Source organism: Pseudophryne corroboree, chromosome 2 (assembly GCF_028390025.1).
Source record: "Pseudophryne corroboree isolate aPseCor3 chromosome 2, aPseCor3.hap2, whole genome shotgun sequence".
NCBI lineage: Eukaryota > Metazoa > Chordata > Amphibia > Anura > Myobatrachidae > Pseudophryne > Pseudophryne corroboree.
Genome location: NC_086445.1, coordinates 315,168,644 through 315,187,784, shown reverse-complemented (window position 1 = coordinate 315,187,784; position 19,141 = coordinate 315,168,644). Strand labels below are relative to the sequence as shown.

The window sequence follows — 19,141 nt, the reverse complement described above, 5'->3', positions numbered from 1 at the left end:
TTTAGACAGGTGTGTGGGACTAGTAAGCTGTAGCTGGCTAATGGCAGTACATTTCATTTATAGTGCCCCTGTTCTTTGAATCTTTCTTGAAGCCAAGGAACACCTATGCATTTTTCATTTACCCTCTTCCTTTCTGTCTGCAAGTTATCTTCTTCCATGTATAAAATTTGTCAGAAAGACCTAAAATTTCCTACCTCACAGCTGAGAAAGAGAGGCTCTAAACTAGGGTTACTCAACATGCGGCCCTCCAGCTGCTGTGGAACAACACATTCCAGCATGCGAGGCCACCATTTTAGCATGCCCTAATAGCAAGACTATGTCAGGGCATGATGAGATGTGTAGTTTCACAACATCTGTAGGGCCACATGTGGAATACCCCTGGCTAAATTATTAATGAACAGGAGGCAATAATTGATATTCTTCTATGTGGATTAAATAACTGTTTGGATTATATAATTCTTTAAGTTATTATTTCAATATAAATAAAGGGCCTGGGACACCATACAAGGCCATTAGCAAGACCCTACATTTATTTACTTTATTCAGAGGTGTTCACTGTAAAGGGCATGCCAGTGTTTATAAAATACACTGCGTCCACTTTCACCCTATTGTACAGGATTCTATCACCAACACCAAGCAAGAAACCTATATACTACAGGGTGTTTCACTCGCTATAGTCCCCAAAGTTTTTAAAGTGATTGACTTTATTTAGTGAAATTTGACACGGACATACGTCGGTCTATGAGAAACAAGCGGAAGTCATTGCAAGTGTTGAAAGTGTTTGTCATTAGCATCCGAGGCAGCCTGAACGTGTCGTTTCATGTTATGGAAGGTTTTAACCAACATAGAGGTGGGGCTGCAGCGCAGTCCAGAGTTCAGATAAGGGAGCCACACCAACTTCCAGTGAGTCAGATTGGGATGACAGTTAGTGGCAGTAGGTGTGGCTCCCCTATTTGAAATTTGAACTGCACTGCAGCCCCACCTCTGGTGCCGCCACTGGACACCACAGTACACAACTCCACTGTCAGAAGCATGAACAGGTGGCCTTCACTTCGCACACGTGTGAGCAGCTTGCCTGGATGCTAATGGAGTACACTTTCAACCCTTGCTGTGACTTCCTCATGTTTCTCATGGACCGAGGTATGCCGTGTCAAATTTCACTAAATTACGTAAATTACTTTAAAAGGTTAATTGAAAAACTTTGGGTCCAATAGCGAGTGAAACACCCTGTATTAAACTTCTTTCAAGAAATACTCTGGACCCACTTTTCATATGTGCACCACCTGAGTTACAAACATGTACTCTTGACTTTGTAAGAGCAAAACTAAGGTACTTTTAACACCATAATATTTGTACCAATTGTTAGTTTGTTTTGTTACAGTGTAAGTGGGGAGTTGCATGTAAATTGTGACTATGGGGGAAATGTATCAAGCCGTGGAGAGAGCTTTTGTCATTTTTGTAGTACAGCCTGTAATGAGATTTAAAAACTGATTGGTTGGTACTTCATCTCTCTTTGCTTTAAATCTCTCCAAGACATGATCTTTTTCCCCCTGTTAGACTCAGGTCTAGATAAATTAATACTACAAGAAAACGGGCAAGATAAGGGTGGAGAGGTTGGTGATGACTTTGCAGGATTACTTCTCTTTTACATACTAAATAAAAGAGGCAAGACTAAGTTTATGGATCCCACAATTACAGTAAGTGTGATTAGCAAGGTAATGCAGAAATATTCCTTATTAATTTTCTGCATTGTAGTTAACATTTATAGTGGGGGAATTCAATTGTTTCATCGCGCCCGGTGTGTCTAAAGTGACGGGAGATTGTGGGGAGATTTTCAGTTGTCCCCACTTATCGTGCTTATTGTGCTCATTAGAGTCTGGTTTAGGCGCGCAGAGCACCTAAATCTGACTAAACTAATAGGTGCGAGTATGAAAAGTTCTGTTTGGGCACCCAAATGGGTCTCTTTATGCGCATTTCAGCTCGCCACCCCCGAGGGTAGCGATCTGAAATGAACTCCTCGCTCCCGTTGGCAACAACATTTGAATAGCTGCCGGCGGACGCAGGGATCCACGATAAGATTTGAATACCGCCCATAATATGAAAGTATAATTAATAGTGTAGTAATTGAAATTGGGCCTTATTTAAGGTACTGTATATGCGTTTCCAGTGCGGTAAACTACCCCTAGCTAGGAATTGATTATCAAATGTAATAGTTAAATAACTAGTATTTATAGCCTACCGGTGTTTCCATACACTAAATTAAATAAAAGTTACTATTAACCTCTAAATAGAGGTATTTCCCCATTATCCCGTGTCTTAGTGTATCAATTATTAGGAAGAAAATACAGGGATCCTAAACCATCACATCATTATAGGGTATGAGGCCATGGCGGTTTTCCCAAGCCAACCACAGGGTGGACTGATTCTTTGAATCATTCATAAAGACTTTGGTAGAGTCACTAGAAATAGATTAAGAATTGAGAAGAAACTATTCTTATTGGTGTAACCTGTCTTACAAATTCCAGCTACAGGGTAGCAGGTGTCATACTTGCGAACACCAGAAATATAGAATTTCTTTAAAGTACAAAATTCATACTATGCACACTACATTTCTGTGTATACCATACTGGACACTCTTTGTAATAGTATTGTTCATTTATAATCCTCTCACTTGCAGGAGTATTGAGTAATTGATGAATCCTTAATTGAAATAAAAGACAATTGATTGTGGTATTTCTCTGCAGGGAGCGAATCGCATGAGAGGCAGGCTGGGCAGTATGGACAGCTTTGAGCGCTGCAACAGCTTTGCGTCTGACAAGGTACATGATCCCTTACATGATATGAGTAGAACTCTGGTGATAATCGTGTTAACGCTAGCCCACACTTGGGGGGGGTTTATCCTGTTAGCTACGAAAATGCGGTTTTGCAATAAAAACAGGGCTTTTTATTGCAAATGCGAAAACTCTGTATCCAGTTAGCTGCAAAAAGTTATTGAGTAAAAGTCTCCATAGGTTTTATTGCAAATTTGCTTTCACCATCTCTGAGCTGGCGAGAAGTAGTGCAAAATCCATATTTAAGATAAAAATATAGGGATTTGGTTCAGAACCCATGGGACACCCCAATTAGTGCCTAATTATGCACTTAGAGATTGTTTTATTATTTTAATTGGCCAATAATGACAAGTAATTTTTGGGGTCAAAAAATATATATTGGTATATTGGGGTGCTTTATGAGTGACTTGCATGTGGGAGTATTTATTTTATTTTGCTTTTTTTGCGCCTAGAAATGACCCAAATATATACTTATAGTTATTTTGTACCTCTAATTTAATGAGAGTACTTATTTTGCTGAAAACTAATTGTTTTCTATAATTTTTTCACATTTTTCAAAAAAGACATTTAACTGTCATTTGACCCAATTTAAGTACACCAAATAGTTTCATTATGTCCTCCACCTTGAGACACTACTATAATGTTTTCCTATATTAGTTTGGTTTTTTAGGGGTACAGGCAGATTTCCCAGTTTTCTCCTATACTCTCTGTTTTTGCCAGCAGGATCCTGTTTTCGCGATTTTTGGCATAAGATAGGTGCAAAAAACGGGAGTGTGCAGTCTGTGATAAGCCATAAATATAACAGAACTTATAAAGGAGCACTAAAACAAAGATATACAATCAAATAAAATTATAATCAATTTATTTAAATACACTCCACATAGAGCACAAAAATAAAATTCATAAAATGTGCAATTGCTTCAATCCCATGCACTTATTTCCAAATAACCGTCCATTAAGGTTTCCCTGAGTAACAATCCATAGGTCTGCTTGTGTCCAATTTGTATCAACTGTATATTATATGGACACACTGGTCCCTTTAGTGTAAATTTACACAGTCTCTGTGGTACCACTTCAGATGAATGTCCAGAGCGGGGGAGAGCGCTGTGTAAGGAGATGAACACAGCGGTATGCTACGACCCCTTTTTATAGCTCCTTCCCAGCCGTAGTATGAATTGCTGGATACTCACGGCCACCGCGGCTCCTATTACACGGGGAGCGGGCCTCCTTAGCCAGGTCCCGCTTCAGCTGTATCCCCGGTCCAGCGGCTCACCGGCCTGCCACAGGTCACAAGATGAAATGCAGAAACTAAGGGCAACGGGATCAGTCAAAAGTGCCCTTCTTACACGTTTCTCTGCAGATAGGGCAAGCGGTTTGCCCTATCTGCGGAGAAACGCGTAAGGAGGGCACTTTTGACTGATCCCGTTGCCCTTAGTTTCTGCATTTCATCTTGTGACCTGTGGCAGGCCGCTGGACCGGGGATACAGCTGAAGCGGGACCTGGCTAAGGAGGCCCGCTCCCCGTGTAATAGGAGCCGCGGTGGCCGTGAGTATCCAGCAATTCATACTACGGCTGGGAAGGAGCTATAAAAAGGGGTCGTAGCATACCGCTGTGTTCATCTCCTTACACAGCGCTCTCCCCCGCTCTGGACATTCATCTGAAGTGGTACCACAGAGACTGTGTAAATTTACACTAAAGGGACCAGTGTGTCCATATAATATACAGTTGATACAAATTGGACACAAGCAGACCTATGGATTGTTACTCAGGGAAACCTTAATGGACGGTTATTTGGAAATAAGGGCATGGGATTGAAGCAATTGCACATTTTATGAATTTTATTTTTGTGCTCTATGTGGAGTGTATTTAAATAAATTGATTATAATTTTATTTGATTGTATATCTTTGTTTTAGCGCTCCTTTATAAGTTCTATTATATTTCTGGTAATTAGTGGGTGGAACAGTACCACCAGTAGGAGCTGCAGAAACTTGATATCAATTAAAACAGTTAATGTTAATAGATTTTTTGGTGGTTATATAAGCGCTGTGTGTTTATGTATGATTAATATTGTGATAAGCCATATTCGCTGCAACTTTCGTGCGATAGTGCGAAAAATTGACCTGTGATAAATTGATGCATTTTCGCAGCTAATAGGATACCCCCCTGGTGTTACTATTTATAGTTTGTGTTATCATGGGATGTTTTTTCTCCATATCTGGAAGTTTCCCAGCTAAAGCACACAGTGTTTTTAGTGTACTTACTATAAATCTACTTTGTGACAATGTTGTAATATTTTCCTTCCTTTGATAGTTACATTACTAAACTTCCTGTTTCATGTAACATGTGGTTCACAGAGGACTGCACCTTCACGTCTCCTTCACCCCATGTGAAAGACACAACAGCAGCATGATTCTGTTCTTCTAGTACAGACCTACCAGCCTTCATCATAATAATAGACTGTTTTCCAGGATATTATACTGACAGCACAGGAAACGTGTGTCCAGGAAACCAGCTAGTTTGAACAAAAAGTCAGAAAGCATTATTATTCGCTACAAAAACAGCCCCTCAGTGCGATACTGTATTCAGCTAGGAACCGTGGTCCGGCAGCATTGGAGGTCTCTCTCTCTCTGTGCAGTTTTTCTTTCTTCTGCCCAGACTCTTAAGTTAGCGTCAGGAATTTACATACAGTGAACCTTGGAGAGATCATGACCAGTGTTGACAGGAACAATTGAATCATCTCTATTCATGATTATTGGGAAGGATCCCTAACATCTTGTCTTACCACAGGACGGCTCACCAGGAGATTCCCCACCTGCCACACCACCGTCTTCTCCGGTTTCTTCTTCCTGTCAGGCGTTTCCAGAGGAGGATCCAGACTCTCCCCAGTTTCGCAGACGGGCACATACTTTCAGCCACCCTCCATCCAGTGCCAAGAGAAGGATAACCCTTCCTGACACAAAGTCACCAAACAGCAGGTCCCCCCTTCAAAGGCAGCACTCACTAGCCTGTGATGGAACTCAAAGCAGGTCAGTTACATCTTACTGTTCAAGAATATATAGTATTAAGTATATTACTAGTGCAGAGCCATAGTCCTTCTGTTATTATTACACTTGGGATTTGTCTTATTCATGTGCACACATTTATCTGAGGTCCATTCATTCCATTTAAGGTGAAACAAAATTCCTTCTTAATATATTATTGCCTATCTAACGTTTTCATTTGCAAGTATATCTAGTTGGATTTAGTCATTACTCCTAGTAATTATTTATATTTTATTTTCACAATTATAATTAAGTGCCTATAAGATGTGTGTATACAAATTTGGGGTAAGTGAGCAACTTACTGTATCTCCGTGAGAACAGTCCCCAGGCCCAAGAAGTTGCCTTAAAGTCAAGTGTAGGCTACATAGTTCCAACAAAGATTTTCAGCTTTATAGCCAATACAATTGAAATGAAAAAGTTTTCCATTATTTGCATGTAGCCTGTATTGTTCAAATAAAAGAAATGAGAAAAGTATAAACAGTAGTCCTCGGAGTTTATTGCAGCACACGAGGATTTTAGAGCAGGTTAGATATGGAATCTTTAATCCATTAAAATGTCCTTTTTGTGTGCTTTGTTCTTTGGATTAATGTATATGATGGAAAGATTTGTTTTCCAGTCCCGTCACATTTCCTAAATCACAACTACATAATTGCTACCATGAAATTTCCTGTTATAAGCCTTTATTACAGCAGTATATGGCGTGAGTAGGTGTTTTTCCATACTAGGGTCTACTAAAGCTTTAGTGTATGGAATTTAAACATATGAAACGCATATTATTTACTGTTTGGAGACTAGTGGTTAATTTTAAACCTCATTATAAAAAAATTCACCGGTCTCTGACAATGGGCTGTATTCAATACCTGTCGGATCCTTTCCGATGGAAAGGATCCGACAGGTCAGTATTCAATGATAGGTTTGGCCCGGTCCCGACAATGGCAGTCCAACTTTTTTTAAAGTCTGATTGACATTGTCGGAAACGGGTCTAATACCTGTCGGTTTGGCCGCGCTTCCGACAATACATGCGGTCCGCATGCATTCCGACAGCTTTCCAACAAGTCGGAATTGAATAGGTCGGAACCCTTTTCGACCTAAACTTGTCGGAAGCTGCCGTCTATCCGACAAGATGGCAGCTTCCGACAATTATTGAATACACCCCAATGTGTATCCCAGATTTTTTTTTATTCCGTGCAACTTTACGTAATCCTTTACAATAAACTTAAACTTAAAATGAATAAACTTAAAGTGAATAAAAGTATTTTGGTACAGAAAAGGCAATATGTATTATATTTTCTTATAGTGTTTAGGAACTTAAGGTGTCCTTGACTTTCCCTGTTAATATCTTTAAAGTCTCTGCTGCTTATAATATTGTTTTCTGTTATTGCCGACACTTAGCCCTGTTCCCATTGTCCGGCGTATTCGCACTGAGAGTGAGCCTTCGTCCTCCAGTCTCCCCTCATCCTTCTCTGCCCCTTCTTTTCTGAAAAACTTATACCAGGCCTCAGGGAGACGTCCCACCCTGCCTGAGAATGATACTCGCAAGAGGTGAGATAAAGTACAGCTGCTTTTCCAAGCACTTCCTGAGGTTTGTGTTTGTCACAGCTCACGTGCCCTGATGGGTTCAGCTAATCAAGGACTGTGAGGCGCAGACTGCATGGTAACTCTGCTTGGGTATGGCCCTGTAATTACCATAATTGGTCTCTTAAATGGTGAAATGCTCAGCTGTGCAAACGATGAAGTGTGATTCATGTTGGTCTCCCAAAATTTATTTACTGCTTTTTTAGCACAGTGTAAGACTAGCACTTTTCAATGCAGTATTTTTCAGTTAAAAGATATGGTGTTCAGGAGACTGTATAATAGTAACAGGTGTACGTATGATAGATTATATAGAAACTCTGGTTTCCTGTTACATTGAAGCTCTCATGGAAAGTTCTAATACGTGACAGCTCATTTGTGTTTCTTATTGAATGTAATGTGCTATTTTACATGCTTCTAAACACGCCATTGTCTGTACTGGGAACATCAGACGTTGAAAAATGCCAATCTGACCCCACTCTGAGAGCGAGCTTTTTGCGTTCACATTTGTCTGTCTGCACAGCTGTACTAATAGAATCAACTGGCTAATTGTGCGGGATTCTATGTCTGTGAGTAATTGTAGTGATTATAAGTGTGTAAGATGTTTCTTATATCAGGTCAGTGATAATAACGCTTGGGCTGTGGCTTTTCTGTGTTTTTTAATTGTCTCACAGCGCTATCTTGCTGTATTTATTGCACTTTAGAGATTGGAAAAAATTAATAATACTTTTAAAATATGAAGACTTAATACTGTACGTGGGTGTGTAAGACATTATTAAGTTTACTGAATATAAATACTGAACACAATTGTGTAGTTTAGGTCATACATGTATTGAGCGCTAACAGTGTGTTTCCTTGCATTGTTTATGCCCTGGTAGGAATGTAATGACAACATTTATTATGCTGTGGCTGAGAAACCGCAATCCATTCATCCCAAATAGGTTTTCCAATCTGTTAATAAAAGTAATATGACAATTTAGTAGTACTAAGTATAGGTATACAGCGTAAAGTCACAGGACTGTACAGATGCCTATTTACAGGCACTGCTCCATCCTTAATATTATTCATGCACAAGGAAGCAGTGCGCTTAGGTTAAGCAGAAATTTGCCTTCTCTAAAATGGTGCTGGTAGCAGTGGCCTCAGCGCTTACATCATCTTACATTGCCCTAAATGTACGTGCAGCTGTTTATATACTATATTTGCTTTTCACATGTGCATATCAGATGCAGCAACCATACTGAGTGCATTATATTTTACATAGACACGTTTTGTTACATGTTACATTGGCGACACATCTTGCTGCCACCAGAACCAGACAGTAAAATGTTTCTGACCATGTACAAAGCAAATAAATGTACAAAATTAAGTTAGCAGAACATCTGTTTCTGTATTTGGCGTAAAATGCCTCTGAAGCCAGTGTATGTATAGTACAGTAGGTGCAGATAAGGTGCCGTGCCTCCCTGAACGTATTCTTCCATTACCAGTAAACACCACGTTACTGAATGCCACTTTTGTCTTAAGGGTGTTGCATCGGGAGTTTATTTATTCATTCATTGGCATGCTTTGTAAACATTCACATTTTTTTATGTGCATAGAAATATTTTGTGGATAAACAGGTATAGGGGATATTGAGAGCTTAGGGGTTATATGGTATGGGATGCAGTCAGCATGCCGACTGTTGCAGTGTCAACATTGAAATGCAGACATTAGGTATAGCGACATACCGCAGAAACTAGTGTTAGCTGCCATTTGTCTACATTGTTACCATGTTGACATTTCATCGTTGTGTACATACTCAATGTTATCATGCTAAACATGTCAGCAATGCTATCCATCAACAAAATACACTGAACCCTATGGTAATTTTATATGCACACCTAGAATTGATTTTTGGTATGAGTTGTGGATGTAAAAAACCATGGACTGCTCTCACTTCTCATTTTACTGTTTGTAGTCCATTAACAGGAGTCACTGACATCACTAACTGTGAAAATATGTGTTCCATACAAAAAAAAAAAGAGGGGGGCTTCCCCCCCCCCCCCCCCCCCAGGAGTTCCCCAGCACACTAAATAGTCCTCGCAACAATACTTGTAAAAATGTATTTAATAATAAAAATGTAGAGATATTTGTTGCATGCATTTGCAAATACATGGTAAGCTGCCGGGCCCCTTCACATCTTCTCTGATTACCGGCATTGCATGATAACAGTGCCCACTCAGGGCCCTGTATTTGTTTATTATTATAAAGCCTCATGATAAATGCACATACAGTAGAGAAAGACATCATAATTGTCATATCCTGCCTTTATCTCCTCCATGTTCCTGTTTCTTAACACACTATTTCTCATACGTAATAGAGGATGCTGGGGACGACATCAAGACTATGGGGTATAGACGGGATCCGCAGGAGACATGTGCACTCTAAAGACTTTTCATTGGGTGTGAACTGGCTCCTTCCTCTATGCCCCTCCTCCAGACCTCAGTTTTAGAAATGTGCCCAGGTCGACTGGAGCTCTACTGAGTTTCTCTGAAAAGACTTGTTAGGTTTTTTATTTTCAGGGAGATCTGCTGGCATCAGACTCCCTGCTTCGTGGGACTGAGGGGGCAGAAGTAGGAACCAACTTCCTAAAGAGTTTCATGGCTCTGCTTCTGGCTGACAGGACACTATTAGCTCCTGAAGGGAACTGAACGCTAGCCGTGCCTAGATGCTCACTCCCACAGCACGCCGTCACCCCCCTCACAGAGCCAGAAATTAGAAGACAGGTGAGTGTTAGAAGACAGATCTTCAATCAAGAAAGGGATGGCTAAAGGTACCGTGCGGCTGGCGGGAGCGCAGCGCACCATACTGCCCACACAACACAGGCACTGCAGGGTACAGGGCGCAGGGGGGGGGGGGGGGCAGCATGAAACCTATTGAAACTGGCATAAATAAGGGGTATAAGTTGCTGAGGCACAGTCCTACCCCCACCAGTATAAAAGATTACCTCATAAAAGCTGAGAAGAAACACACCATTGAAGAGTGGAGCTTCCTCCTCAGTCAGCCAGCACACTGCTCAGCACCATTTTCTCTCTCTCCTCAGGCTGCAGAGAGGCTGGTCCTCCACTACTGAACAAGTATCAGGGTGCAAAACGGGGGGCCACAGTGAATTTGGTGCTATATAATTGTGTGATTAACATTATAAAAGCGCTGAATGTCAGTGGACATTTTGTGTTCACAGACATTGTGTTACTGGCGCTGGGTTGTGAACTGGCAAATCCCATCTGTGTCCCTCTGACAGATTTTACTGTGGGTCTGTCCCCCTATAAGTCCCGGAGTGTCTGTGGTATGGTTCTGGACGTGTGTGACATGTCTGTGGCAGGGAACTCTGTGGAGACATGTTAGGGACACAGAGGTGTAATATGACACCAAGAGCCTGACTGGGTGAAAGGTTATGTGATAGCGTGAATCATATCAGTAAGAGGTTGGACTGAATCTCATACAGAAAATTAAAATATTCTGTTGAAGATGTGATTTTTAATAGTTCTGCCTTTCATCCACAGGGACCTTTCTGGGTCACATACAAATTTGCACAAGTAGTGCAAACTGATACCGACACGGACTCTGATTCCTGTGTCGACACTAGTGATTCAAGGGGAATAGGTCCTTAGTTATCAAAAAAAGCGTTTAAAACATGTTTTAGCTATAAAGGAGGTGTTAGAAGTTACAAAGCCCCCTCTTTTACCACAAGGAGAGGGTTTACTTTATTAAAGAAGTAATGTAATTTTCCCTCCACCTCAGGTCTGATTTAACCTGAAAAGAAATTTCAAATTCCCAAAAGGAATTCAGGCAGCTTAACTTTTTCCAAAAAAGGTGGGAGTCACCCCGCATTTTAGACAGGGCCCTGTCATAAAAGAGACCTGCACCTGGAATGGCTTCACTTAAGGAGCCGACAGACCGCAAGTGAGTGAGGTGATTTATTGATGTGGCCAATCGGACACTACTCAGGCCTACCATTGTCTGTGAGTGGGTGAGTAGTGCTATTGAAAAGTGGTCAGAAAACTTGTCATTAGACATTGACACAATAGATGGAGACGAGATACTCCTAACGTTAGGTCATATCAAGGACGCTGCTGCGTAAATATATTGGTTTCTTGGGATCAAGAACTGCTACCATGGCAGTATCGGCTCGGAGGGCGTTGTGGATTCGCCAGTGGAATGCTGATGTAGATTCCAAAATAAAATATGGAGGCTCTCCCGTATAAAGGTGAGGCATTGTTTGGTGATGGGCTGTATGCGTTAGTCTCGGCGGCTACCGCAGGTAAGTCGACATTCTTGCCTTATGCTCCTACACCGGCGAAAAAGACACATCACTCTCACATACAGTCCTTTCGGCCCAACAAATACAAAAAGGCCAAAGGTCTCCCCCTTTTTTTTTTTGCAGGAAGGGGAAAAGAAAAGAAATCCGCAGCGTCTCCCGGATCGCAGGAGCAGAAGTCCACCCCTGCTTCTGCCAAATCTGCAGCATAATGCTGGTGCTCCCTTGCGGGAGTCCGCTCGGGTGGGAGCACGTCTGAAACTTTTCAGCCAAATCTGGATTCAATCTGGCCTGAACCAATGGGTCTGACAAATAGTGTCCCATGGGTACAAACTAGAGTTTCAAGACGTCCCCCCATGCCGATTTTTCAAATCGACCTTGCCAGCTTCTCTTCCTGGAAGAGAGGCAGTAACAACGGCAATTCAAAAATTATGTCAGGATCAGGTCATTGTCCTGGTACCCTTGGCACAGTAAGGAGAATGTTTTTTTATTCAAGCCTCTTCGTAGTTCCGAAGCCGGACAGCTCGGTCAGACCGATTTTAAACCTGAAAATCTGAATCTCTACCTGAAAAGGTTCAAGTTCAAGATGGAATCCCTGAGGGTAGTGATTTCCAGTCTGGAAGAGGGGGACTTCATGGTGTCAGTAGACATAAAAGATGCTTACTTGCATGTTCCCATTTATCCTCCTCATGAAGCTTATCTGAGATTCGCAGTACAGGATTGCCGTTACCAGTTTCAGACATTGCCGTTCGGACTCTCCACGGCACCGAGGGTATTCACCAAGGTGATGGCGGAGATGATGGTCCTCCTTCGTTAAAAAGGTGTCAATATTTCTCTGACGTCCTAGTGGATGCTGGGAACTCCGTAAGGACCATGGGGAATAGCGGCTCCGCAGGAGACTGGGCACAAAAAGAAAGCTGTAGGACTACCTGGTGTGCACTGGCTCCTCCCCCTATGACCCTCCTCCAAGCCTCAGTTAGATTTTTGTGCCCGACCGAGCAGGGTGCAATCTAGGGGGCTCTCCTGAGCTTCTTAGATAAAAGTTAGTTTTAGGTTTTTTATTTTCAGTGAGACCTGCTGGCAACAGGCTCACTGCATCGAGGGACTAAGGGGAGAAGAAGCGAACCTGCCTGCTTGCAGCCAGGTTGGGCTTCTTAGGCTACTGGACACCATTAGCTCCAGAGGGATCGAACACAGGCCCAGCCTCGGAGTCCGGTCCCAGAGCCGCGCCGCCGGCCCCCTTACAGAGCCAGAAGCAAGAAGAGGTCCGGAAAATCGGCGGCAGAAGACATCAGTCTTCATCAAGGTAGCGCACAGCACTGCAGCTGTGCGCCATTGCTCCTCATGCACACCTCACACTGCGGTCACTGATGGGTGCAGGGCGCTGGGGCGCCCTGAGCAGCAATATTAACACCATGGCTGGCAAAAATACATCACATATAACCCCCAGGGCTATATGGATGTACATTAACCCCTGCCAGAATCCATAAAAATGCGGGAGAAAAGTCAGCGAAAAAGGGGCGGAGCTATCTCCTTCAGCACACTGGCGCCATTTTTCCCTCACAGCTCCGTTGGAGGGAAGCTCCCTGGCTCTCCCCTGCAGTTAATACACTACAGAAAGGGATAAAAAGAGAGGGGGGGGGCACAATTTAGGCGCAGTATACAATATATATGCAGCTATAAGGGAAAACACTTTTTTATAGGTGCTATCCCTGTGATATATAGCGCCCTGGTGTGTGCTGGCATACTCTCCCTCTGTCTCCCCAAAGGGCTTTGTGGGATCCTGTCCTCTATCAGAGCATTCCCTGTGTGTGTGCTGTGTGTCGGTATGGCTGTGTCGACAGGTATGTGGAGGATAAGGAGGTGGAGGCGGAGCGAATGCCTGTAAATATGTTGTCACCCCCTGCGGGGTCGACACCGGTGTGGTTGAACTTATGGAAGGATTACGTGAAAGTGTCAACTCCTTACATAAAAGGTCGACGACACAGAACAGCCGGCTACTCAGCTTGTGCCTGTTCCAGCGTCTCAAATGTCATGGGGGGCTCTAAAATCGCCCGCTACCTCAGATAACAGACACAGATGTCGACACGGATACTGACTCCAGTGTCGACATCGATGAGACTGGTGTACCCTCCCAATAGGTCCACCCGTTACAGGATTGAGGCAATGAAAAATGTATTACACATTTATGATTATACCCCAGGTACCACATAAAAGGGTATTGTGTTTGGTGAGAGAAAACTATTAGTAGTTTTTCCTGCATCTGAGAAATTAAATGAGGTGTGTGAGGAAGAGTGGTCTTCCCCCGGTAAGAAATTGATAATTTCTAAAGCGGTTCTTGGCAGCGTACCCTTTCCTGCCAGAGGATAGGTCACGCGGGGAAACACCCCATAGGGTAGATACAGCGCTTACACTCTTATCAGAAAAGGTGGCACTACCGTCTCCGGATACGGCCGCCCTGAAGGAACCTGCTGATAGAAAGCATGAGGTTACCCTATAAGATATAGTCACACACTAGAGCATTATATTGCGACCAGCCGTTGCTTCGGCATGGATGTGCAGTGCTCCCGCTGCGTAGTCAGATTCCCTGTCGGAAAATAACTATGGATAGGGACAATATTTTGCTGAAAATAGAGCATATAAAAGACGTGGTCTTATACATGCGTGATGCACAGAGGGATATTTGCCGGCTGGCATCAAAAATAAGCGCTAGGTCCATTGCCGCCAGATGGGGGTTATGGACTTGGCAATGGTCAGGCGATGCCGACTCGAATCGGCACATGGAAGTTGCCCTATAAGGGGGTAAAACTGTTTGGGGATGGTTTTTCAGACCTCGTTTCCACAGCTACTGCTGGGAAATCGATTTTTTTGCCACAGGCTACCCCACAACAAAAGAAAGCACCGTATCATCAAGTACAGTCCTTTCGGCCCCAGAAAAGCAAGAGGGCTAGAGGCTCATCCTTTCTGCCGAGAGGCAAAGGTAGAGGAAAAAGCTGCAACACACAGCTAGTTCCCAAGAGCAGAAGTCCTCCCTGCGTCCGGTAGGTCCACAGCATGGTGCTGGGGCTGCTCAGGCGGACCCGGGTACGGTGGGGGCCCGTCTAAGATATTTCAGCGGACAGTGGGCTCTCTCACATGGATCCCTGGGTCCTTCAAGTAGTATCTCAGGGGTACAGGCTGGAGTTCGAGACGTTCTTCCCCCCGCCGTTTCCTAAAATCTGCCTTACCGGCACCTCCCTCTGCCAGGGAGACGGTGTTGGTGGATATTCAACACTATAATCACAACAAGTGATTGTAAAGGTGCCCCTCCTTCAGCAAGGAAGGGGTTACTATTCCACAGTGGTTGTGGTACCGAAACGGTTTGGTGAGACCCATCTTGAAATTAAAATACTTGAACTTTTATATCAGAAGATTCAAGTTCAAGATGGAATCGCTCAGGGCGGTTATTACGAGCCTGGACGAGGGGGATTACAGGGTCTCCCTGGACATCAAGGATGCGTACCTGCATGTCCCCATTTACCCTCCTCACCAGGGGTACCTCAGATATGTGGTACAGGACTGTCACTATCAGTTCCAGACGCGGCCGTTGGAGTTGTCCACGGCACCGAAGGTCTTTACCTAGGTAATGGCCGAAGTGATGATACTCCTTCGCAAGAAGGAAGTTTTTATTATCCCATACTTGGACGATCTCCAGATAAAGGCGAGGTCCAAAGAACAGTTGGTAGTGGGGGTAGCACTCTCTCGGGAAGTGCTACAACAGCACGACTGGATTCTCAATATTCCAAAGTCACAGCTGGTCCCGACGACACGTCTTCTGTTCCTGGGAATGTTTCTGAACGCAGACCAGAAAAGAGTGTTTCTTCCGGTGGAAAAAGCCGAGGAGTTGTCATCTCTAGTCAGAGACATCCTAAAACCAGGACAGGTGTCGGTACATCAATGCACACGAGTCCTGGGAAAAATGGTAGCTTCGTACGAAGCATAATTCCATTCGGAAGACTCCACGCAAGGACGTTCCAGTGGGACCTGTGGGACTAATGGTCCGGGTCCCATCTACAGATACAACAGCGGATAACCCTGTCAGCAAGAAACAGGGTGTCGCTGCTGTGGTGGCTGCAGAGGGCTCATCTACTAGAGGGCCGCAGATTTGGAATACAGGACTGGGTCCTGGTGACCACGGATGCCAGCCTTCGGGGCTGGGGTGCAGTCACACAGGGAAGAAATTTCCAAGGAGATTTCGCTTCACATAAATATTCTGCAGCTAAGGGCCATTTACAATGCCCTAAGCCAAGCAAGGCCCCTGCTTCAGAACCAGCCGGTACTGATCCAATCAGACGACATCACGGCGGTCGCCCATGTAAACAGACAGGGCGGCACAAGAAGCAGGATGGCGATGGCAGAAGCCACAAGGATTCTCCGATGGGCGACCTACACCCAGGAGAATGGGGACTTCATCCAGAAGTTTTCCAAATGCGGGTAAACCGTTGGGAATGACCACGGGTGGACATGATGGCGTCCCGCCTCAACAAGAAGTTGAAAAGATATTGCGCCAGGTCAAGGGACCCTCAGGCGATCGCTGGGGACGCTCTAGTGACACCGTGGGTGTACCAGTCGGTTTATGTGTCTCCTCCTCTACCTCTCATACCCAAGGTACTGAGAATAATAAGAAGGCGAGGAGTGAAAACCATACTCGGGGTTCCGGATTGGCCATGAAGACCTTGGTACCCGGAACTTCAAGAGATGCGGGCAGAGGACCCTTGGCCTCTGCCGCTCAGACAAGACCTGCTGCAGCAGGGGCCCTGTCTGTTCCAAGACTTACCGCGGCTGCGTTTGACGGCATGGCGGTAGAACACCGGATCCTAAAGGAAAAGGGTATTCCGAAGGAAGTCGTCCCTACCCTGATCATAGCCAGGAAGGAAGTCACCGCAAGACATTATCGCCGCGTTTGGCGAAAATTTGTTGCTTGGTGGGAGGCCATGAAGGCCCCGACGGAGGAATTTCAACTATGTCGATTCCTGCACTTCCTGCAAGCAGGGGTGACGTTTGGGCCTCAAATTGGGGTCCATCAAGGTCCAGATTTCGGCTCTGTCGATTTTCTTCCAGAAAGAACTGGCTTCACTGCCTGAAGTTCAGACTTAGGTTAAAGGAGTACTACATATTCAGCCTCCTTTTGTGCCTCCTGTGGCACTTTTTGGATCTCAACGTGGTGTTGGATTTCCTAAAGTCGCATTGGTTGAGCCACTTAAAACCATGGAGCTAAAGTATCTCGCGTGGAAAGTGGTCATGCTGTTGGCCTTGGCCTTGGCCAGGCGTGTGTCAGAATTGGCGGCTTTGTCATGTAAAAGCCCTTATCTGATTTTCTATATGGATAGGGCAGAGTTGAGGACTCGTCCTCAGTTTCTCCCGAAGGTGGTCTCAGGTTTTCACTTGAACCAACCTATTGTGGTGCCTGCGGCTACTAGGGACTTGGAGGATTCCAAGTTGCTGGACGTAGTCAGGGCCCTGAAAATATATGTTTCCAGGACAGCTGGAGTCAGAAAGACTGACTCGCTATTTATCCTGTATGCGCCCAACAAGTTGGGTGCACCTGCTTCAAAGCAGACTATTGCTCGCTGAATCTGTAGTACGATTCAGCTTGCACATTCTGTGGCTGGACTGCCGCATCCTAAATCAGTGAAAGCCCATTCCACGATGAAGGTGGGCTCTTCTTGGGCGGCTGCCCGAGGGGTCTCGGCTCTTCAACTTTGCCGAGCAGCTACTTGGTCGGGGTCAAACACGTTTGCTAAATTCTACAAGTTTGACACCCTGGCTGAGGAGGACCTAGAGTTTGCCCATTCGGTGCTGCAGAGTCATCCGCACTCTCCCGCCCGTTTGGGAGCTTTGGTATAATCCCCATGGTCCTTACGGAGTTCCCAGCATCCACTAGGACGTCAGAGAAAATAAGAATTTACTTACCGATAATTCTATTTCTCGTAGTCCGTAGTGGATGCTGGGCGCCCATCCCAAGTGCGGATTGTATGCAATACTTGTACATAGTTATTGTTAACTAATCGGGTTCTTGTTGTGAGCCATCTATTCAGAGACTCCTCTGTTATCATGCTTTTAACTGGGTTTCATATCACAAGTTGTACGGTGTGATTGGTGTGGCTGGTATGAGTCTTACCCGGGATTCAAAATCCTTCCTTATTGTGTACGCTCGTCCGGGCACAGTATCCTAACTGAGGCTTGGAGGAGGGTCATAGGGGGAGGAGACAGTGCACACCAGGTAGTCCTAAAGCTTTCTTTTTGTGCCCAGTCTCCTGCGGAGCCGCTATTCCCCATGGTCCTTACGGAGTTCCCAGCATCCACTACGGACTACGAGAAATAGAATTATCGGTAAGTAAATTCTTATTAATTCCTTATATGGACGATCTCCTGATAAAAGCGAGATCCAGGGAATAGTTGGTGCAGAACATCGCACTCTCCCTGTCAATACTCCAACAACACGGTTGGATCATGAATTTTCCAAAGTCGCAGTTGGAACCGACGACAAGATTGTCCTTTTTAGGGATGATTCTGGACACATAAGTACGGAGAGTATTTCTTCCAGTGGAAAAGGCTCTGGAAATCCAGAAAATGGTCAAACAAATATTGAAACCAACAAGCGTGTTGATCCATCAATGCATTCGGTTGTTGGGGAAAATGGTAGCGGCCTACAAGGCCATACAGTTTGGCAGATTTCATGCCAGAGTATTCCAGTGGGACCTGTTGGACAAGTGGTCCGGATGCCACCTACACATACACAGGAAAATAATCCTGTCCCCCAAAGCCAGGATTTCGCTCCTGTGGTGGCTACACAGTTCTCACCTACTAGAGGGACGCAGGTTTGGGATTCACGACTGGGTCCTAATAACCACAGATGCAAGTCTCCGAGGATGGAGAGCTGTCACACAGGGGGATAGCTTCCAAGGAAAATGGTCAAGTCAGGAAGCCTGCCTTCACATAAACGTTCTAGAAATGAGAGCCATTTACAACGGTCTTCTACAAGCGGTACATCTTTTTCAAGATCCCGTGCAGATCCAGTCGGACAATGTAACAGCAGTCGCGTACATAAACAGGCAAGGCTGAACGAAAAGCAGAGCGGCAATGGCAGAGGTGACAAGGATTCTCCTCTGGGCAGAAAGACATGTTAGAGCTCTGTCATCAATTTTCATTCCGGGAATGGACAACTGGGAAGAAGACTTCCTCAGCAGACACGATCTCCATCCAGGAGAATGGGGCCTCCACCAATAAGTCTTCGCAGAGGTGACGAGTCTTTGGGGAGTACCTCAAGTAGACATGATGGCATCTCGTCTAAACAAGAAGCTTCAGAGGTATTGTTCCAGGTCGAGAGACCCTCAAGCAATGGCAGTGGATACACTGGTGA

The 19,141-nt window shown here is 44.5% G+C and overlaps 1 protein-coding gene across 8 annotated transcripts in view; it reads left to right on the top strand.

The window, feature by feature from the left end:
• Positions 1-19,141, top strand: part of TBC1D4 (TBC1 domain family member 4) — a 300,990-nt gene that overhangs the window by 182,182 nt on the left and 99,667 nt on the right. For 5 of the 8 annotated variants that reach the window (XM_063952938.1, XM_063952937.1, XM_063952939.1 and 2 more), the window contains 3 exons: positions 2,745-2,819; positions 5,620-5,858; positions 7,266-7,415. In XM_063952938.1, the coding sequence (XP_063809008.1) occupies positions 2,745-2,819; positions 5,620-5,858; positions 7,266-7,415 (464 nt within the window). The remainder of the gene's footprint in view (positions 1-2,744; positions 2,820-5,619; positions 5,859-7,265; positions 7,416-19,141) is intronic. The other 3 variants (XM_063952941.1, XM_063952940.1, XM_063952942.1) reach the window with 1 other exon arrangement.